Source organism: Mycetomoellerius zeteki, unplaced genomic scaffold, assembly GCF_001594055.1.
Source record: "Mycetomoellerius zeteki isolate Tzet28-1 unplaced genomic scaffold, Tzet1.0 scaffold122, whole genome shotgun sequence".
Taxonomy (NCBI): Eukaryota; Metazoa; Arthropoda; class Insecta; order Hymenoptera; family Formicidae; genus Mycetomoellerius; species Mycetomoellerius zeteki.
In genome coordinates this window covers 2,789,517-2,813,578 of record NW_017256147.1, presented here as the reverse complement: position 1 = coordinate 2,813,578, position 24,062 = coordinate 2,789,517, and the positions used below count along the sequence as shown (strand labels likewise).

At 30.5% G+C, this 24,062-nt stretch overlaps 2 protein-coding genes across 2 annotated transcripts; both read left to right on the top strand.

The window, feature by feature from the left end:
* Positions 1–417: 417 nt before the first annotated feature.
* LOC108731205 (probable methylmalonate-semialdehyde dehydrogenase [acylating], mitochondrial) lies at positions 418–7,565 on the top strand. The gene is made up of 8 exons (XM_018461405.1): positions 418–522; positions 2,440–2,509; positions 3,265–3,464; positions 3,801–3,879; positions 4,186–4,553; positions 5,483–5,911; positions 6,631–6,909; positions 7,290–7,565. The coding sequence occupies exons 1-8, from the start codon at positions 490–492 to the stop codon at positions 7,389–7,391; spliced, it is 1,560 nt and encodes a 519-aa protein (XP_018316907.1). The 5' UTR covers positions 418–489; the 3' UTR covers positions 7,392–7,565.
* A 711-nt stretch (positions 7,566–8,276) lies between these two features.
* Positions 8,277–18,611, top strand: LOC108731224 (uncharacterized). The gene is made up of 4 exons (XM_018461429.1): positions 8,277–8,361; positions 11,333–11,779; positions 12,651–13,069; positions 17,617–18,611. The coding sequence occupies exons 2-4, from the start codon at positions 11,344–11,346 to the stop codon at positions 17,827–17,829; spliced, it is 1,068 nt and encodes a 355-aa protein (XP_018316931.1). The 5' UTR covers positions 8,277–8,361; positions 11,333–11,343; the 3' UTR covers positions 17,830–18,611.
* The last annotated feature ends 5,451 nt before the right edge of the window (positions 18,612–24,062 follow it).

The following is a 24,062-nucleotide window of genomic DNA, read 5'->3' as shown; positions in this document are numbered from 1 at the left end:
ATCACTTTATAGCACTTTCCTTTTTCTTTTAACATCAGCATTTTTTGACTATGTTCAAATTTCATACATCAAACTACATTTTCAAATATTTTTTAAAACAGAAATTTCTAAAGATGGTTGTTTTTTTTCATATCTAAAATCTACAGTAATAAAATAAGTATCTGCAAATTCATAAATACGTCATTTTATCGCTAATTTCTTGTTAAATAAAAATTAATTGATATAAGATCATATTGCAAAATAACTGTTTGGTCAATTTAAATGTTTATTAGATCGATAATTCTTAGCTATTTTTCTTCAAGCGATTCGAGTCATTAGGTTCGACTCATCGCACTACAAAGATATCGATCGTGCAAGACGTTCTAAACAAACATGTACTATCTTGTCGAAAAACATCATGTGCCACGTCGATTAAATGCAAGGCCATTTTTTCGATACGAATCATTCAGTTCCACACAAGCTGCTCTGTTGAACGTGTTAACCGAAAACATGGCGCTCCTCGCGAGAATCGCCAAATATGAGGTACGAATACATACATCGCCGTCACGATCGGTATGCTGACTGTCATTTCGCATGCTCTTCAAAAATTCGTCGCGTTACAGCTGCAGGCTGCATTTGAATGTATTAGTGCAAGAAATCTGACCATCTAGTGGATATCCGACGAACTGCGAGAGCTTGAATAGCGCGAAAATCAATTGTTTGTAAATTATTTTGTGCATATCATGCTGCGATAATTTTATTTTAGTGCGCGTGTAAATTTAAATATGATAATTACTTCTGCATTCGCAACAACGAATATCGAGTGCTGCTGATAGACCGATATGGATATTGAAGAAACTGTGAAGTGACATTTGTCTTTATTTATTACTTTCTGCTTTGCCTCGTTTTGTGTTTTAATAATTATTATAATTTTTTAAACCATTAAGTACATTTTTATACTTTGTGTAAAGTTTTTAATTGTTAATTAATAAATCCGAAGATAGACATGAAAAGCAGATAGTTAACTTATTTCCTAATTTATATTATCGAGAAAAAATACTTTGATCTCTGTTATTATGCTTACAGTCTTAGGCCCTGCGCACAATAGAAAGAATAAGAAATTAGGAATAAGAAATAAACAATTTTAATCTATCAGAAATTATCAAATTACATGGTTTCTGATAGGTTGAAATCATTTATTCTTTATTCCTAATTCCTTATTCCTTTTATTGTGCGCAGGACCTTTGAATAAGAAAGGAATAATCTGTGTCAGATGCTAATTTATTATAATGATATGTCACTAACGTTACAACGTGTTTGCTGACGCATATATGTTGGTCGTGCTATAACTTTTGAAAATCAATTCTTTAAATAAAAATTATTATAAATATATTAAATCTACCTATAAAACAATAATTATATTGTAACTAGTTTTTAATTAATTTCTATCTATGAGTTTTATTAAATATTCTGGTTTTTTAAAACATTCTATAAAAAAAGTCTTCGTGCGCGTGGTGCAACTGAACCTAGCTTCTGTAATAACTATCTACAAGAAAGAATGCGCTTATCAAAATATTATGAGCATGCGTAACAGCTGAAGCATTTGTAATTCGATAACCCAGAAAAACATGTTTAAATGAGAAATATTGTTATATAAAATAATATAAAATATATTTGTGTATTGTGTTAAAAGTTAAAACTATATCACTTTGAAGGCAATGTCCTAAATAAAAAATTAATTTAAAGAAACTTTAGTTTATTCGAGATATTAATAATTATAATTCTGTTTTCGAAAGATCGTATCATATCATATATCTTCTCGTTAACTCCAAATATATTATATTTGATATTTACAAAATTTGAACAAAATAAATTAGGTTATTTAATTACTTTGTCTAAAATAAAATACATTGTTATATTCTGTTTAAGAATGCAAATTCTTTTTACATTGTCTTGACATTGTGTGGGATGCATCAACGTGTTAATAAAATGTACGAAGTGATAATTGTTTAACAAATTGATCCTCAGATGACTATGACGTTCGTAAGAGGAAAATAATATTAATCATGATTTTTATGCTTCTAAACTTCGTGTAGTATAAATGAAACAATTGCCGATAAAAGTGAATCGTCATATATTTATTGACTCGAAAACAGTGCTATCATGTAAATTTGTTTACTATTTAAAGGTACTTGTCAGATATCTCAAATGACGTAGCTTTACTGATTTATCAATGCATATATTAATCGTACGATCACACAATTTGTAAATAAAATCGCAAAAAAATAACGTTACACGAAAAAAATATTCACATTTGAAATAATGTTATCTGCTATTAATATCTTTAAATCAATTTCTAATAGTATATGCAAGCATATATGTATATTACTGCATACGGAAAAATTATTTAAACAAAAATATATAATATTTTTTGTACCAATTAGTATAAAAATATTTCAGACACGATTTACCAGATCCTATAGCAATGCAACTCCGATGGTTAAAATGTATATCGATGGACAATTTGTAGGTAAATATTATTATAAATATTTAAATTCTTTATATTCTTATCAATTGAATATTTTTTGTATTTCTCTTGCTTATATTATAAAAACGGAAAAAATTCGTTCATGTGAAAAGTTTATTTTCAAATACTGTTAAATGTTATTATCTTCATATCCTTTTCTAAAAATAATGCAAAAAATAATAAAATCCTTCCTTCAGAAATTTTAATTGATTACAATTTTTTAATTCAAATTTATTAAATTGGTTCTAATTTTAATTTAAACTTATTTTTAATTTAAACTTTATTTTTGTATTAATGGTATATTGACATATTCGCGCGGGACAAAATGTAATTTAAATAATATTTATAACAAAATGACACAGATAGGCAAACATACAAAAGAATATTCATCTGTGAAACGAAATCATTCAAGACGATATATATATCTTCAAGTAAAATGCACTTTGTGTTATTACAATGATATTCACACATTCGTGCGATGCTATAAGTCTATCTATAAATTACACAGATATTTATTTTAAAAATATCAGAAGTATAAACGTCAATAACTTTACATTAATTAGATATTAATTAAGTAACGTCGTTCTTGTTAGGTCAATAATAAATATATTTGTACGTAATAATAAATATATATACGTCCATTAATTATGTATTTAATTATTTTAAATTATTTAAATATAAATTATATATTCAATTATTTTAATGATGTAATTTACACATAAATTATTTTCATTTTATAACTTACAATTCTTTTTCAGACTCAAAGGCCACAGAGTTCACGAATGTTCACGATCCGGCAACAAATCAATTGCTGTACCGTACTCCAAAATGCACGAGAGACGAGATGGAGAATGCGGTACAGAGTGCACGGAAGACATACGAGAAGTGGCGACATACCAGCGTGTTAACGAGACAAAATTTGATGCTAAAGTACCAGGCTCTTATTCGCGAACACTCGGTCAGTTTGTTAATACATTCTAAGCCAAAATTCTAAATTATTTCACGAATTAATTAATATTATTTTCGAAAAATAAAAAAAAGTGAAAGAGAGATGATAACATATATTTGAATCAAAGATAATAAAGATAAGACAATGAGCATGGCCAAGTTGAAAAGTTCGGTAATACGGTGACAGTTTATTATAAATGGCAATGGACAGCCACCGAACCGCTCGAACTTTTGCTACTAAGCAATTACATTCTCAACGTTGCAAATATTTTACTACAGTTTCATTATATCTTCATATCTTATGCGTTTTCATCTTATTCTTTTGTGATATTCCATCTGTCCACAGAAAGAGATTGCGGTGAATCTCGTGAAAGAAAATGGAAAGACTTTAGCTGATGCGGAAGGAGATGTGCTTCGAGGTCTTCGTAAGTATATTCCGTTATATTGTTACCTATATTATTATATAGATCGAGCAATACTCTAATTTATTATTTAACTCGTTGTTTTTTAATAATTTAATCAAAATTGCTGAATAAAAATAAAGAAGTATTAAATAAATATAAAAGAATTATTCTAATATACACACGAATATCATTTTAATTTTAATTTAAAAGAAATAGATAGATTAAAATTATACAAAATGTAATTATAATATTTAAAATTATAATCACGATTAATAATTAATGATACTGCGTGGATATATTGATTGTTTTTTAATTATGCGGCGACAGAGGTTGTCGATGCATGCACGTCGATTCCGATGCTCCAAATGGGCGAATCTACGACCAACATCGCCACGGACATGGATATTATCTCGTACAAAATACCTCTCGGTGTTACTGCATCCATTTGTCCCTTCAACTTTCCCGCCATGATACCGCTTTGGTCGTTTCCGATATCGGTCGCATGCGGGAATGCCGCTATCCTGAAACCATCGGAACGGGTACCAGGTGCATCCATGATCCTCGCTGATCTCTTTACTAAAGCCGGTGCACCAGCTGGCCTTTTAAATGTAATACACGGTCAACACGCAGCTGTGGATTTCATCTGCGAGCATCCCGATATCAAGGCCGTCTCGTTTGTCGGTTCTGATCAGGCGGTAAGTAAAGATAAAAAACAAGATCGGGAATCGAATCGTGCACAGAAAGAATGATTTTGCTAATGTATTCAAAAATTTAGCTAGATAAAAATCTGAAAATAATTTTATTAAATTATCAAAATAGCTACGTAGGACGTATGCTCAAGCTTAATGAGCACTCTGATGAAAATTTTTCTCATAATTTTGATACGAATTGGAACATTTTTCAGAAATACTCAGAAATATTCGGTTTACATCTTCTCTTAGAATTTTTCATACAAGTGAATTCTGAAATATTTTGAAATTTTTCTCATCCTATAATTTTTTAAAAATATTTTTTAATTATTTAGATTTTATATAACATTTCATCAGAAATTATACTTACAAAAACTTTAAAAAATCTGACGATATTTCATAAGTAACATATATGAAAAATTCTGAGAAAAGATGTAGATTTTCTGAAAAGTGTTCCAATTCATATAAAAAATGTGAGAAAGTTATAAAATTAATATAGAAATTTTGAAAAATTATATAGAAATTCTGAAAAATTATATGAAAAATTCTGAGAAAAATTTTCACCAGGGCAATGCTGCGAAAAGTTTTGATAATCTATTAAGTAGTTTAAGCATCCTACATAAATTATTTTGATGGTCCAACAAAATTTGCAGATTTATATCTATTATCTATAACTTTTTAGGTACTTCAGAAAAGTCATTCTTTCCGTGTGTGGTCTACGTTAGCACCTAGATCAAATGCTTTTCCTTCTTTTGCTTTTATTAAGAATTTAATAAAATTCTAATTGTAATTTATTTTTATTAAACATTTAATTTTGTTAAAATGTATTATTTGTGAAAAATTTATATTAAAAACGTTCCTAGTTAAAATTAAATGTAATCAAACAATATGATGATACGAATAATAAAAAAATCAATAAATTTTTTAATTTTCAGGGCAAGTATATTTACAAGCAGAGTAGCGCGCACGGCAAAAGAGTACAGTGCAATATGGGCGCTAAAAATCATTGCGTTGTCCTGCCAGACGCGAATAAGAACAAAACATTGTCGCAAATCACCGGGGCGGCTTTCGGCGCCGCCGGGCAGCGATGCATGGCGCTCTCGGTGGCCATCTTCGTAGGCAAATCTAAGGAATGGATACCCGAACTAGTAGAGGCAGCGAAGAAGCTGAAGGTAAATGCCGGCCATGTGCCCGGCACGGATCTAGGACCTGTTATATCACCACAGGCAAAACAGAGGATTAACGAGCTAGTCGAATCGGGTGTTAAAGAAGGTGCAAAATTGCCTCTCGACGGAAGAGGTATCGTTGTGTCCGGCTTCGAAAACGGGAACTTTGTCGGACCCACAGTGTTAACTGATGTTAAGGTAAAATAGTTATACTAATAGTTCAAGAATTAATAAAGTTTAAGCTTTAAACTGCTGTAAACTAAAAAATAAATTTTCTACGAGAGTGTATTATCTTAAATAAAAAATTAATTTAATTTAATTATTCTTCATAGCTTTATATTCATAAACAAAGCTTCCATCTATTGACATAAATTTTTTTATATATACCTAAAATTTATAACGTTTTAAATCGTTAAATGAGAGAAATACAATATTCAATCGAAGGATCTTAGTGCTTAAATACATATTTCTCTTGTGTGAATTTACATACATTCTAAATCTGCATATCGCGTGCCGAAATTTATCTTTTTCTGTCTTAAAATACATTGATGAGAAGAATCAGAATAGCAATGTCACTTATTAAATTGCTTGTACAATCTAATAAGTCATATTATTATTCTAATTCTTTTCATAAACGCGTTTTAAGACTGTGTGTGTGTGTGTGACAAAGATTTTGGTGCATGGAATGTAGAATCAGAATGTATATAAATTCATACAAGAAATATAATATATTTAAGCACGAATATGAGATTCCTCTCATTTAATTAGATTTATTCTCATCAGTCTAAAGATTCGTATCATTTTTTCATTATTTAAAATCGTGCTGTATTTTAATTAACGTTATATTTTAACTCAACTCTTCTTGTTATTCCATCCAATTTATATTATAGACCATTTGATATTTATACACATTACAGCCTACAATGAAGTGTTACACGGAAGAAATATTCGGACCCGTTTTATCGTGCATGTTCGTTGACACTACTAACGACGCCATCGACGTCATCAATAAAAATCCTTATGGCAATGGCACGGCAGTTTTCACGACAAATGGAGCGACAGCTAGGGCATTTGTGAACAGAATCGAAGCTGGCCAAGTTGGCGTTAACGTACCCATACCCGTCCCCTTACCGATGTTCAGTTTCACTGGCAATAAAGGTTCCTTCCTCGGCGATATGAACTTTTATGGAAAATACGTGAGTATATGTAACTTCGCGTGCCTTTATTGGATGAATCAATCCATTTATCAAAATATATCATACTTGTAACTCTTTACAATAATTTTTTTTAATTAAAATTATAGTTATTTGAGCTAACTAAAACAAATAAAAAGTAATGAAAAATAACTAAAATGATATGTATAAATATACGATAAAACTATATATATAAATATATTTCATTCTCGCAAAATTGAAATTTGTTTAATAGATAATTTTTTGCATTTGCACTATATTGTAATATTGTACAATTGTAAATAATAAATAAGTAGGGTTCTTTTTTGAATAAATAATTAAGAAAGATATAAGTATAATGTAATAATATAATAATGCGCGTTTTTTTATTAATCTCATTTTAGGGGGTAAATTTCCATACGCAAACGAAGACAATAACACAGCTATGGAGATCTAGTGATGCTACCGATATTGCATCGTCGACGGCAATGCCTATTATGCAATGAGGCTATGATTTTACGATATACCAAAACTTCACTCAACTTCACTATGTTCCAAAATTTCATGAGTAAGGATGTATAAAATTTAATTCTGCGGTTTATATCACTCAATTATAAACAATGTCTTCCATTGTCGTGTACAAATTTGTTCCTATAAATGATCATATTTTTATGGCCTAGATAAACTACATATATATTTTTATATTAATAAAGTGTAGTTTATATATAAATTTTTTATTTATGCCTTAAAAATAAAAATTTGATTGCATTAATTATAAGACGTTATGTATAGTATAAAATTAAATAAAAAATTCATGCAGTTATATCTACGTAATATGTTCAAATATATTATATTCTTATTATTATTTTAAAATCCGTATTTAAATAATAATAAAATTGTTTCCTTACAAAATAATAATATCATCAAAATGATTATCAAACGTTCTAACGTGTAGTTATCAAAAAATTCATTTGCTAATGAACATTTAATAACAAATATAAATTGTTTATGCAGTAAGCCTTAATGAATTCTAACTCTTCAATTCTTTTTAAGCAATGTACTAATTCAACTATGCTGAATTCGTATAATAGGAAACAACAAACGCGCAATTTTTTTCCTATCGATTAACCTTCTCTTAGTGACCGCGCATGGGCGACGCCGGGTGAAAATATGCCTAAAATTCGATGATATAAACACCGAAAGAAATTCACGGTCAACATTGTCTGATTCGTCCTTGAACCTTTAGTCTCAAAAATCCGTCTCTCAGCAAAATATTTGAACCAACTTCCGGCAGTCAGGTACCATGTACGCGCCGACGCGTGCACCCCGTCATCGTCGTCGGGTTGCATCTGCGCATTTTCCAGCTGAGTTTCCCTCACAGGCGAGGTTCTGCCTGTCCCGGATTGTCGTATACGCGCCGACACTCCAGACCGGCTGGGAAATCAAGAGAAAACCCTCGACTACCGTTCACATATCGTGAGTACATGGACACATCTGTGGTCGCAATCTTGGTGTAGCTTCCTTTCTCCCCCGTTTGCGCTTCTCTTGCGAAAATCAGCTTTATATTCGACAGAGACAGACGTGTCGAAAATAATTTATCCGTCTTCCGCGAAAGGATATTGATGTTTTATCGAAATTGTCCACGCAGTCAAACATTCTGTGTGAAGTGACATTAAGAATGATCTTAATCGCTCGAAAATATTGAGCGTCCATGGTGGAAGGACAGCGCTCGATAACCTTTCGGTAATTTTTTAAACAAGCCATCGTCGGCGTCGGCACCGGTTAAGCTAAATGTAATTGACCATTTTAGATCTAATTTCCGGCGTGTCGTGTTTATTCATCAGAACTATGCTTCATCGTGGCATTAATAATGTTCGTATCGTGACTGCGAGTATGCTTATCTCCATGATCGTTAAATGATAAAATAGAATTTAAATGTTTTGCAAGATTAAATAGTATTACAAGATCTTTATTAGCAATAATAAGTTTTATATTTATATTTATCTTCACATAAATTATTATTATTTATATTATTATCTTAACATTATTTTTTTTAATATTGATAGACAATTTTTTATAAAAGAATTATTCTACAGATATTTGCAAGAGAAAAATACCTAATCAAGTACACAGTGATGCTCATATACATTTTTTTATTGTAGATTTATTTTCAATCGTACATGTCAAGCACTCGTTAAATCAGAGATATTAATCGCAAATATTTCAGTTTTAACCCCTCACATCTTCGAACTTGTTGATATGCTTTGAACAATGCAGCTTTTAAATGTCAAATGCTTATTGTGTGTGAGCTAATTCAAATGCTTTTCATTTCCACTATGCTTTGTACTTTAATTAAACATTGTTTATAATTGAAGTTCATAAATGACCTACCGACCTTATTGTAAATTCAAGACTCGCAAAATTTTTAATAACACCTATCGCGATAAAATGGCAATATTAATTGTTTCATAATAAAATTTTTTAAATCGTGTTAAATCTAAAAATAGAAAAATATTTCTATTTTTTAATACCATTCAACCTATTCCATTTGTGCTAATTAAATTTTTGTTTACCAAAAATTGCGATAAAAATCTAAGAAATATTCGTGATAACTTTATAAAATTTTTATAAAATAATTAAAAAAAAGAAACGTTTACAAAGTTTTGTATAATTTTTCTGTCAAGTTCTCTTCATTTTATTCTTATATCTTTAATGTAGCAGTTTATTATGCAAGAAAATGTCTACGTAGAAAAATATCGCATTGATATATACAGCCGGTGTTAATTAAAGTTTTTAATATATTCATTAATTCTTCACTGTTAGAAAAAAGTTGTAAACTCAAGACTGATTAAGCATTATTATTTGCAAACAGTTTTCTGTTAAAGAACATTATTTAATCACTGATGAGTTTGACAGCTTATACACCGCACGAACACGCCACTTCATCGTCTGTCTTTCGCTTTACAACACGAGATTTTTTCTGACAGTTTGAATAATTATGAAATGGAAAAGTGACCCTAGGAAAAAGGACTATAGACACTTCGTTGCTAGAGCAATTTGACGAGTAAAAAATCTAATTTCGACTCTTGGATTTACCATCATGTATATATATACGGAACACTTAAGAATTTTTAATAAGAAAATATTCCATTCTAATACATATAAAACATGTATTTTCGTGGAAACACTTACAAAGTTAAAAAAATTGTTTCTATTGTTTATGTATCTTTTTCTTTCATCATCACTTTTTCTTTAAGTTTATAAAAATCTAATTTTTCGTACAATATTGTATTTAAAACTGATATTTAACGTCATAACGTCGTTTGAACGTTTTATCGCACTTAATGCATTTATATATCTATATAAAACTTGCATTTAATACATCTATAAAACTTATAGTAACATTTAGTCACAATTTAATTTATTAATTTATTAATTAGTACAAGAAATCAGCAAATTATACTATTGTGTTGTTCCTCAGAGAATAGAAACTTCAAATTAATAACAATAGAGTTTTAATTCCAAATGAGATTCTTTCAAGTGGAGGTTAAACAAAGGGCGCTTACAACTTGTTCCTATAAAAATGTCTTTTATAATGTAACTAGTTTGGCCTAGAGCCGTTCTTTCACTGATGGAATTTTCTTGGTCGCAACTTGGTTTCGTGACGATTCAGCGAGAAACGAATTATTTCGCGTGTGTTTTTATCTCTGTTCCGTGAAAGTCTCTATTTCTAATATTTCTTTTGCTTTGTATTTTGTACTTAATTTTTTATTAGATAAATATCAAAATTATATCGATTGTAAAATAGATTCTTAAGTCTAAATGAGCGCTATAAACTAGATATCTGCACAGACATAAACCGTCATAAAAAAATAGATATGGTCATGATAACTTTATTATGATGCGTTACTGAATGTTGTTTTGCATTGAGAATTACAGAAATGAATCGATAAGTTGCGATGCATGATTATGTATGAATAATTTATTGTATAATACAGAGCGATATATAAATAAATAAAATCACTGCTAGTTACTTTATGCAAAATTAATTTTACATAAATATTATTTCATGTTACAATTTATTTTATAAATTGTTATCTAAGAGCCCATTAAATTTCCCGGAAAAACCTTATACTGTTTAAATATAGGTAGTTTAATTTTTGTAATATTTTATTTTGTGCAGTTAAAATTTCCCGTTTGCAAAGTATACATTTAATTTAATTTTCATTGTCAGGATACATTTTAATTTAAATGCTATAAATTGGCGACTAATTTCACTCCCTATTGTTCCTCAATAAAACTGGAATATTCCGATTACAGTGTAGAATTCCATGCTGAATGCTCGCGAAAATAAATACGAGAGGCCGTTCGGTTGACAGAATCATATATTTCCGGCCGGCTGAGAGATCGCCGCCGTGTATTTCTAACAAGATTTCTATCCCGACAGGTTGAATAATTATGTACAAAACGGTGCGGAAAGGCGATGCCAGTCTGCAGTACACGATACTGCCGCAGACAGATCAGTTCTCGTCTGGCGGATTCCCGCAGGCTTCCAGTAAGCCTCGGCCGAGGATTATCAAGTACACGATGGCCACTATAATGGTGCTGATTATATTATCCTGTGTGGCCACGCCGTTCTTGATGAATCAGAATGATCACAACCTCTTCGCCAGCACAATGCGCGCGATTAGCCGGGTAGAGCCGGTCAGGAACACGTCAAGAAACCAAACGAAGAACATTAGTGAGAGTAAAAACAGAGGTAAGATTTCCACGGTATCGACAACCGAGGTCACAAGGAGAAAAGACCTTGAAGACGGCACGACCTCTTTCAATGTAATTCTTCGGGGTGAGGAAGAAGAGGAGGAGGCTATGGTTGATGACGCCACTTTAGCAGGTATTGTCTTGTTTTAAAATTCTCGAGGAAGGTGATGCTGATAATGATACCATAACATGTTACAGAAATATTGAGATCTTCGATATTTCGATTTTAAATAATAATAGAAACAACGCGATATTTATAACTATAAAGAATATGACCTATTTTTATAAAAATAAAGAAAGATGTCACACAATTAAAAAGGGATTTTTAACCAATTTTTGCCCAAAAAGATATAAGTAAGAGGAATAGTGTTTTTTATAGATTTTAACATCCTGAATATTAATAAAAAGTTCGGAGCCAATTGAGAACACCTCAAAAAATTGAGCACGAACATGAGATCCAAATTTCAATGTTTTTATTCAATTTTCGAAACGTTTCCTAAACGCCTCCTGTGAACTTTTTAACAACTTTATAGTTTATCGTATCCAGGACATCAAAACAATTCTTTTTTAGCATCCCCTTTTTTTGCTATTTTTATATATATAAGTAAAATAGTATATTTAAAGTAATATTATTAATAATATTAGTAATTATATAAATAATAATATACTATAAATAATGATAAATATATTTTGAATTACTATATTTAAAGTAATATTATATTATAAAGTAATATTTTTCTTTGTTGGTTTACAAATTCTCTCTCTTCTTTGTTTTCTTAAATCAAGATGAGCATTATGAGATCGAGCATAAAATTTAATTTCCCTTTATAGAATATCTCGGAATACCGAGATAAAACGTGCAAATGACGGGCGTAAAATAAGATTCCAGCTTTACGTAAATATTGGAGCCGTAATATAATTCATCGAGATGCTCTGTTATCAATCTTCCAACTAAGCCGATGTTATTGTCGACTACGTAGGTTCAAATAGTTCTCTCTTTTCAGACACACCGGAAATTAATACACAAGTGATTTCGAGCATGGAAACGTCGACGAGGGATCATCAAATGACAACAACTTCCGCTCTACCGTCGGTGTCGACGATGGTCTTTTCGACATCGTCGACGACATCGAAAGTGTTCTCGAGCGGTACGACAGAGAACACAAAGATGCTGAACACATCTAAAAAGCCAAAAATGCCGAGAGTGACCCTGAAGCTGCGAGAGAACGAAACCATACCGCAGATGTACGTGAAGGCGGGCATAGCCTCCTATAAAAAGGGCAACATCGCCACCAGCGTGCTCGCGAGTGGACTGAGTCTTGAGGGCTTGATATTCAAAACGCCGGAAGGCACGATAAAACCCTGGCCCCAGAAGTGGTTCCTCGGTCCCTCCGATCCCGACGTCAAGACGTGGAAAGTGTTCGTAAGTGCTCTCGTATTTTTCGATCGAGCGCTCATACGTTCTCGGAGAATTGCGTTCAAGGGGATCTGGAATGTCCTGCATTTTGATGGAGTGCATCGATCACTCGAATTACCTATGCAAAAATTGCTAACTCGTCATTTCCTCGCGCGTTTCGCTTTTTCCTCATTCCGGAAATACTTTCTAAAGTATCTTCTTATATAAGTTTTTCTTCTTGCATGTTTGCTCTACAATTTTTGTATTTTTTACTAATTATTTTTATTTTATTTGGGTGAAATCCTTTAAATCTTGCTAATTCAACATTTTCTTTTATCTTACACATATTTACATACGTATAATACATATATTATCATGTATAATTTTTATTCGTTTTTTATTTAAAGTAAGTGCTCTTTAAAAAGGCAAAAAAGAGAAAGAGAGAAAGAAAATTTTAATTACTCTTTCAACAACCATCTGAAGATTTTTTTAATTCATAATAATATCATTTTTAGACCGCGTACGTGAGAGACACAACCGATAAATAAGAGTCCTATGCGGTCGAAGCTAGATCTTAAAATGCTCTAAATAAATCAATCTTGAATCACTAAATATGATATATATGTACTTGACATATATACCACAATTGTAGTCTAACGAACTGTGCACCGAAATATTTCCGGACTAAACACAATTAAATCACTGTAGTAATTTCGCGAATTAAATTAAAATTCTAATAATTTTGATGCTCAATCAGGCATCATATTTCAAAGATATTAATATGATGAAAAACTGTAATTAAACTTTTTGAATTCAATTTTCATTAGGAGTTTTTTATTTTCTATGTTTCTCTAAGTTTATCGATCCGATCTAAAAATTCATTTCGTTACTACCGTTATTATTTTAAAATACAATTTTATAGAGTAATTTTATCTCCGGATTAGCAAGATATATCATTTTTGGATCACATTTTCGTATATAGCAATCATCCGACGGTTAATTCAAAATTTTATGTCCTGCATAAATATTGATCGCGTTGCACCAAAGACATTTAAAACTGAAGCACTCTGTCCGATCGATAGGCAGAGCGTGTTCGTGAATCTAAAAGCGGACGAGAAATCGCACGGAACCTTTATTTTTCTGACATGTTTCCCGTCGGGGCAGCAATCGTATCTTTGACTTCTTTCTTGGAGAATTGCAGAACGTGACGTCATGTACAGCATTTTCTGCTATTTTATAAAAATATCTCATGATATCATTGTTATATTTTATTTATACATATGTATATGGAGATGTAATTCTTCTTCTATTGCTTCCAGTTTTTTATCTCGCACAACAAAAGATTTTCGCGTAAATGAAGTTACGGGAGAGGAAAAAGCTGTTTTCTTGAAACATCGACCTCAGCCAATCAATATAAAAGCCGCGTGTTCTCCCTTGAGCCGATAAATGCTTACTCGTTGCTTGAGAATGCTTGCGCTGCACTTGAAGATTTTGCGCAGACTACACGTACATCATTAGGAAAAAGCAATAGTGCAAAATACGTTAAGCTTTTATAAAAGAGATGGAATTATATTGTAATTTTCTTCAAAAATTACAGTAATTTTACAAAAAATTTTACAAAAAATAAAGTTTTTACTTTTGTTAAGAGAATGCGTTTCACAATTAATAGCAATTCATTCACTGAAAAGATAACTTCCCTGTTAAAAATTCACCAACAAGAAAAATAGTGTACGCGATATTTTTGTCGAAATATATTTTCGTCAAATATTTTCACGTTCACTCAACAGCTCTTATATATTTCGAGCTTTTGCTTTGTTGTTATATATTTAAGCAGACTTATCGAGCTAACAGCTGCTCACCGAGCAAAATCCTTTCGCTTTATCCAATTTTCATAAATTGTATACAATACATAGTAAGGCGCTCCATTTTACAACACGTTTCCGCGCAGAATACCTTTTACGGACGGAGTGCTTAATTTACCGTGGAATTGAAAATACCAGCGTCAGGATGCACAGGGGGATTAATAGGATCTTGAGTACCTGCTAATTCATATATTTACCAGTATCCGACTTGGTAGTTATATCGGATGCAGCGGCGTCTACCGGTTTGTATTTTGCATATTAAGCGGTAACTGGGGTAACAGAGAGTAGCAACATTTTCTGATGAATATTCATTTCTCGATGGATAAGGAATAGTGTAGATTATATCGCGATGTTATACGGGCGATTGATAAAGATCGCAAAATCATAAGCCAGCTTCTTTATTTAAAAAAATGCAATATAAAAGGTGTGTGTAATGAATATATATCATACAGTTTATGATATTTTTGTGAGATAAAAGAGCATTTTATTCTTAAAAAAAAGGAAAGTTTACCGATACAAAGTTGTTATTTCAGCACACTACGAGTATGTATATATCTTTAAAAAAATATGGAGATTATTATTTACAATATATTTTATTCATATACTTTCAATTTATTGAATTGCTCGCGAGCATTTTACATGTGGAAACGTGTAATAGATTACTACGTGTCTCGATCAAAATATTAAATCAAATTCCATGAACGGATGGACGCAAATAGCTGTTCAGACAGAGGCTCAGTGGTATTAAACGGAACACTATCGTGAATTCCTTACATTACGGGGTGCACAAATCAGAATTTCAAGCAGGTTATTGCGCCGATCGCCAACAGGAGTTGGCGAAAACGTATTATCGTGCACGCAAAGCCATAGGTCGATTGACCTAATAACAAATTAAAGTAATCGATTTCAAAGGATGATTATTTATTTAATATTTGTCATCAAAATATAGATATCTAAAAGCGCGATTTAATAATTATAAGATATGATTTTCCTTATTTACTGTGTAATTTGCACTTTTTAAATAGATACGGTTTCCCTTAACATTTTATTTTAATTTTAATTTATCTATTTTTTTAAATATAAATATATATATTTTACACGTTAATATATTAATGCATACTGCTGATTAAACTAATATTGTTTTCAATATTAATTGTATTAATGCTCCTGACTACTCACAACTACTATTTCAAATTGTGACGTCAGAAAACTTAACAAAAGAGTATTTGCAAAATATATTTATTATAAATAGATATATTTTTCAATAAAACAACGCTTGCATTTGATAGAATACTTTTTTTAAATATATCAAAAATCTTTGGTTTTGGAGAGGAATTAAATTATAAAGGAAAGAACGGTTTTTCTGAAGTATTTTATATAAAAATTTAGCTAGATGTGTGTGTGTGTGTGTGTGTGTGTGTGTATTAAATTGGAAAGTAATTTCGTTGAATTATGAAAATAGTTATGAAGGATCTTCGAACATGTTGATAGAATATCACAATTTTATGCAACATTGTTCATTATGCTTGAATTTCCTACATAATCATTTTGATGGTTTAACAATATTATTTTCAAATCTGTATCTATATATATATATATAGCTAAATTTTTAAATATTTGAGAGATAAGCCTTGTTTTGGGATGTTGCGCCATCGAATGTATGATGAATGTGTGACTATATATACGAATAAAGTGAATGTATACTGTAGTTTCAAATTTTTAAATATTTCAGCAAAATCATCCTGCACAGTAAAAATATTGTGTATTTGTGTTGGAAACTCACGTTTGTACTAACAGTTTGTGTTAAATTTCTAACAGATTCGAGTGTTAATTTAACATAATGTGATTATGTTATTTAAAGATTTTTTGAAATTGAAATTCAATGTTTCTTAATGTCAAAATGACATAATTTATGAGTAAGTGAACAAGTAACATAAAAATAACGTGTTTTAAAACGTAAATTCTAAGACAAATGAATGAAATATGTGTTAATTTAACATATCATAAATGTTAATTTTCTGAAAAAAATGTGTTCCCACGATTTGTTTACAAACTGTGTCGATGATATCTTTCTTTGTATTTATTCTCTTACATTAATATTTATGTTATTTTCTATACATATTTATCTTGTGTAAAATTAACTCAAAAATTTGAGTGAACCGTTTGGGACATGCGATTTATGTTAAATTCAATACATTTTTTCCAACTGTGTATGTACATTTATATTTTTATATATTATTAATTTAACAGTTATCATAGCTGTAAACATAACTTATTTCGTTTTTAATTATATAAAATTTATTTCCAAATATATATAGTTGTTTATTAATTAATAAAACAAAAGAAGAGCTTTCGGTAGTTTTACAAGAGTAATATTGATTCTAAGTATTGTTTTATTAAAACATATTTCCATTTTAATGTATTTTGTAAAAACTTTTGTGTATTTTCTTACATCTTCATAATGAGATAGTCGTGATAAGTGAACAGGAGCCTTAATTCATTATGAAAAATAAAATATGTGTAAGAAAAAAAACATTTGATATAAGGTATTTCATTTTAGCTGAATAAAAATATTCCATATAATGAAAATGAATGGAAAAACACGAAATAGTAAATTAACACTTTTTAACTTATGATCGCACAATAGAGATGAGTAATTGAGTATATTACAGATATTGCCGTGCAAATAATATCGTTTCATTGAATTTGCAGGCTGTGAACCACATATCGATGATAACAGTTTATGCAATCTTTGGAGGAATGTGTGCAACGGCGTGTGGTCTAATCGCTCTAATGATTCACGTGCAACGTGGTGCACGTAAAGCGATTAGACGTGCAGGACAGAACATTGAGGAGCCAGAAGTCGAGGAGCACGAGTCGACTCTGCTGGGCGCGGAGAGCCAAGAGATCGAAGAAAAGGAGTAATCCTGGCGACGAGCACGACGCACCCGTACATAGCGCGCGTAAGACTTGCCTATTTTTACAAACACACGTCGGTTAGGCTTAGATGTCTTCCACGTTCGGAAGTTAGAAGATCAATAAACGCGGGCGAGATACGAGAAGGATTTTTTTACGATGCGATGTAGCCAGCTGTAGAGAATCGCCGTACGAATGCACAAACAACGTGATTGTCCCGCCTGAGATTCGTTTCCTGCGAGACTGCTCATTGCGTTGCTGTTACGCCCATAAATTTATCTTTATGCCGAGGCAGATTTTTGAGCAGTCCAGTGAGAAATGACTCATTAAATTTGTGTCAAATCGATACGATAATTTCGACATCAATTCGGTGTTGATTGGACATCTAATTGACGGTCATTTCTCACTGGAAGAAGCTTTTTCGCGAAAGCAGAAACAATCATGTTGCACGATATCATTCTTCGCGTTTTTGTTTGAGTGTTCGATTAACATGCTCGTCAATAAATTAGCGAAGAACCAGTTATATTTGTTGCAACTGCAGTATAGTTCGATTATCGACATAATTATATAATCGATATGGCGTATCTTGCGATAATCGTGCTAATTGAGTGAAAAAGTTGCTTGATTGTAAAGAAAGTTATATTATTTACTATATAAGTTTGCGATGAGGCACGGCAGGTTTTACAAACCCGCCATGACGGGCGCACAATTGTGTATGACTATATATATATATATATACATACATATATATATATATGCAGAGAAGAAAATACGTATCTCACTGGCAAGTTAAGGAGACCAAAATTTGTAAACTATTTAAAAAAACAAAAAATCTTATATATCTCTTTATAAATTCCTTTAAAAGTTCCTACGAAATTAAGAATTTGATAAAAATTTAGTATCTCAAAAACATAAACGCGATATCTTCAAAATTCTAATTAATGAATGAAATTTCAGACGCACGTTTTCCTGCATAAAGAAATGTGCAGAAATTAGAAATAATTTTAAATGATAATAAATTTGTATACTGCGAAAAGATAGAATAAAATTAATCAGGGAATTTAGGAAAAGAAAATTTTCAATTGTAGTACGCGCAATAGCGTGAGAAAGTAAAAAACGTTAAAAATGAATGTAACGCGAAGCCTTGAAGCGTCTTAGGATTAAGACGCTACTAATGAACAATTTTAGGGTCCGAAAGAGATGTCTCCTTAATTCGGCCACTTATATTTGCTAAACTTTCTATAATGTACACGATATACGTATATAAATACACGATATACGATTATAAGATATTATGTGTATGTGTGTCATCGATTTTTCTAGCGGATCTTGAAAAAAGTGAAAAGCTTTTTAACTTTCTGACGTCATACGAATTCTATCTGCGTACAAAAGTAGCCGTACTGCCAGCTACAATAAAGGGTCCGCTTTCAACCCCGTTTAATTAAAAGTGATGTTTGACGAACGTGCTATCAGATGTATCGTTTAATCGATATCCACGCGCCGTATACTCGGTGATATCTGTCGCGTGGGGAACCGTAATATCATATTTTGCAAAATATGACGAACAGATTGACGATATTGAATTGGAAGTACGCATCAGAAATATTTTGTGTGACAGAAATATTGAATTAATTCAAACCTTGCGCGGTAACTGGAAGTTCAATTATACATATATGTATAGGCAGCTTCATCAATGTATTGTTTCGATACAATTATATTTATGTAAAAGCATATAGAGTCGGGACACCGAATCGTTTCATGGAACTGATAGATATAAATTCATATAAATTATCAGGAAAAGATAAACAAATCGTATTGTATCAAAACTGAAATTGACGTGAGCATGCATTATAATAGTTAACGTCGTTATGAGAAAAGTACATGTGCTTAGAAAATACAATATGTCTAAATGGACATATTAACATCTTTAAGTGAAGCTTTAGAAGATACAAACTTTTGACTTGTACAATATTTTATGATCATTTTTACATAACTTTAAGATATAAAAATAATTTTATATTTTTTAAAAATTACTTTTTGTTTTACTACCATAAAAACATATTAATTTACTGCCATAAAAATGTATTAATTTATTCATTAAGATAATGCGTTGTAAAATTGTTAATTGATTCTTCATTTAATTATGCCATTTAATATTTGACAATAATTGCGCTTGACAAGTTTCAAAATAATTTTTATTTTTTTTAATGTAAAACTGTACATTTTTAAATACTGTCAAGCGATCTAGAATGATATGCAAATTGTAACTCAATTATTCGAGCTTCAGCCAAGAATATTCCGCAAGATTGATTCCAAGAGTCAATGTTGCTATTTTACTTTATTCGAGGTAAATTGCACAAGATAAAATCGTCACGATAACTACTCGATAAAGAAAAACTCTTGTGCAAGCAAGTCGAAAAAAATGTGTTTTTATTATGTAATGGTGATAACAAGTTAATCTTATAACTTGCAACTTATTTAATGTTTATAATATCCGTTTCATCGATAGATAATTTCTACTATGTGCAATACTATTCCCACTCTGTCTTTCCAGCTTTTATATTCCATACTTTACAATATTTATCTTACAGTTCTATTATTAGCACCGAAGTATGCAATTTGCGTTTATGTAACTTACGTTAAAATACCTTCAAGAGCCAACACTAGATGATTATGTATGTACATAAATTTATTTTCATATAGCAATAAATATTTCGACTCTCGATTTGGGTCAACCTCAGTACATAAAATTCAATAGTAAAAATAAAATATGTGTGTGAAGTGTAATAATAAAAAATAATAAGAACCGTCATACTATTTTTCATTATAATACCTCATATTTTATGCAAGTTTTACTATTATATCTGAACATAAGGTGTACTGAAAACCCAAATCATTGTTATACGAGATACATATGTATGTATACATATGACCATCTAGTGTTAGTTCTTGTAGATATTTTATTTAAATATATTCTTTTCCTGGGAAAAAATGTTTCATATATAATTATATAAAATTATATATAATTAAAAATATAAAATTGACATATTTTATATATAATTAATATGTCTCCATAAATATAACATTTTTTCCCGGATTGATTTATATTCTCTCCATAAATTATTCATATTGTTCACTTGCATTAACAATAAGTTACAATATTCTGTATTTTGTTGTAGAAGATTCAATTAGAGTTAAATATTATTCTACGAATTAAAAAAATTATTTTGAATTGTTTTAAAATCTGCAAAGTCTTATAATAAAGTAAAAGCATTATATCAATAAATAATTACATCTAGGAAGTATCATATTATAAATTATTCATGCAAAATTCGTGCTTATTTACAAAAATAATCAGTAATATGACATACGAAAAAACCAAGTATAATCACTTTTCAAAACTTGAGATAAAAAATCTGGATTGTCTTATCATTGAATTAAAAAAATACGATTTAATGGAAAATAGATACTGGAAAATAGTTTGGTGCTGAAAAACCATGTTAATTATAACTGTATTCTTACATAAGTTTTATTCAACGTTCTTTTAGTCGAGAAAAAAGAATTGTAGTTATATAATCTTACAATTAAGATCTCACGAGTTCATTTAGTTTCGTATATCGCATGCAGTTCGCACAATTCAAGAGGAATTCACAATATCGTTATCATAAAATCACTTAGGAACCATTTATCAGAAACGCAAGTACAATAAAGTGTACTATCACGTTCATTTAGATTGCATACACGTTTTGTAATAATGAATCGCTCGTTATGCTATAATTAGTGAAAGAAAATTATAGCACAAGGCGTATTATTTAATTCAATATCATATAAGAGTTTTGACAAACTTTTTGTTTACTTTTTATAATTAAGAAATAACTTCGATCGATCTTGCTCGCAAATATTTATAATAATCTCTCGATATTCGATAGATCTTATTCATTCGAGTAAATATTAATTGCTCATAACAAATATTTTTGTTAATGGTTGTGAATAGCAATTATTTATATTTATAAGTTACATTAATTTATATTAATCTTGTATATTAGAATCTATTGCATAATTGTGCTCACCAATCTTTGGCTTCGAAGCCTATTTTTGTTGCTACATTTCATCTAACAATAAGATACATATTTGTGAAAATAGCTTCGAATATGGAGAAATTATATTTAATTCGATGTATTAAGCGACTCTACAATAAAAGATCGTAAATTAATAAATTATAATTATTATATTGCGAATGGATAAGAGAGTAGAAAGAATTCGATAATCATCTGTACGGGATATTTAAAAAGTAATTAAGAATATAAAATTTGAACTATGTATTAATTACACAGGTCTACAAAAAAGGGGGTCTTGGATGTTGTCGGGAAGCTGTGGGTCATTTCCGAAGTAATTTTCTGCGTAGAATCCGAATCTGAAACCAGAATTGGCCCATCACGTCAGGATTTTGAGATATTAGGGGATATATACTCGAAAAATGCGTTTTTATGCTACTTTAGAGGTTATGTACAGGACGCAACCAATTTTTTGGGTCTTTTGTGCTATTTGCATCATTTAGTAATATTCTTACCCTTCAAAATGAGATATTGATCGACTACCTACGATTTTTTTTCGCCAAGTTACGGGCATTTTAACCCACTTGCGTAACCGTTTTTCCCGTCTTTTTCGTTCCAAAATGCATATTTATTATTTGACATATTTGATATAACAAAAACTGTTAGGATCATTTAAACACTTACGCGGGGCCATTGTTAAGACAGCAAACAGTCACAATTGTGACTGTTTATATATTAGGACCTTGAATAACGGACAGCGCGTCTTGTGCGCTGCGGCTCTGAGTGCAAGGCGTCTACCAACTTTAAACAAATCATTAGTTTTAAACTTATTAATGCAATGAAAATGAAACTTTCCAGAACATTTGTTCATATCCGAATGAACAACTTTCTCGCTGAAAGTTTTAGGATGCTCGAAATTCGCTCGATAAACGAAGCACCTGAATGCATAAAAAAGGATATTTTGCAGGTGTGTATAAAAAAAATAATAAGTTGTTTGTTTATTGATAAATATCGGTTTTTCTTTCTTCACTAGACGTGGAAAACTCTAATGATCATAACTTCGAAAATAGCAAAAAAACGCATTTTTCGAGTATATATCCTCAAATATCTCAAAATCCTGACGTGATAGGCCAATTCTGATTTCAGATTCGGATTCTACGCAGAAAATTACGTCGGAAATGACCCACAGCTTCCCAACAACAAAACCTTGTTGACCTGTGTTATCACTTGCGAATTTCATATATATTAAATTCTGATGATATTTACTCAAACGCGACTGCGACATTCGATCGAGGCACTCTCTTTGGGAGGTTTATAATTTACGAAATTATTTATAAAGCATCTAATGGACATTTAAAGAGAGAAGATAGAATACGATAAACTCACAACAGGCTAAAGACAAAAACACTTTTTCGTCATGTATTTACTTGAATGTGATAGGTCAGTTTTTAGGAAAGTCATTTGAAGACTTATGAGAGATATAACGCTCAAATCAATAATTTTCTGAGACCTTCGCCGTTTTTTGAAAATTGCGTGAAACAAATGAAAGTGAAAAAGAAAAATCGTTCCAAAATCAACCGCGCGATTTTCGAGAGACGGACATCAAGAGGACTCCGTGTCGATAAACACAGTATGCACTAGTAGAGCATATATACAAAAAAAATAATGTTCGATGCGTTTTCGAAAGAAGTAAGAGTTTCATAAGTGACACAATAGCGCTGTAGCTGAAGAGAAAGACGGTTATAGTTTCTATTTTGAAGATTATATTTTTTTAACTTTATTAATTTTTGACTTCCACGTATATATACATGTATAAATAAATATAAATATATATATATATAAATTATAAATATGATGGAACTGTAATGGACTACTGTATATATATATACACGCATATTTTAAACAAAGCTGTGTAGCGCACAAAATCGAGAAACTTTAATTTGTCAATGTTGATTAAAGGATTAGAAAAGAACAATAGCAAAATATTAAATAATTAATAAATTATAAAAACAAAATATATAAATATTTAAATTTAAATTAAATTAATTAAGAGCTATATAATTAATGAATATGTCGCAATAATTCAAGAAGAAATAATTTTCTGTGCATAAATATTTGCCCAATTTAACAGAGCTTCGTTTCAAAGAAATTATTTATTAATATGTGATTCAGAAATCAACATAATAA

Coding starts and splice junctions, on each gene's coding strand:
- LOC108731205 (XM_018461405.1), top strand. CDS start 490: ATGGCGCTCCTCGCGAGAATCGCCAAATATGAG. Junction 3,880..4,185: donor AGATGTGCTTCGAGGTCTTC/GTAAGTATATTC, acceptor ATGCGGCGACAG/AGGTTGTCGATGCATGCACG. Junction 6,910..7,289: donor TGAACTTTTATGGAAAATAC/GTGAGTATATGT, acceptor ATCTCATTTTAG/GGGGTAAATTTCCATACGCA.
- LOC108731224 (XM_018461429.1), top strand. CDS start 11,344: ATGTACAAAACGGTGCGGAAAGGCGATGCCAGTCTGCAGTACACGATA. Junction 11,780..12,650: donor TGATGACGCCACTTTAGCAG/GTATTGTCTTGT, acceptor CTCTCTTTTCAG/ACACACCGGAAATTAATACA. Junction 13,070..17,616: donor TCAAGACGTGGAAAGTGTTC/GTAAGTGCTCTC, acceptor TTGAATTTGCAG/GCTGTGAACCACATATCGAT.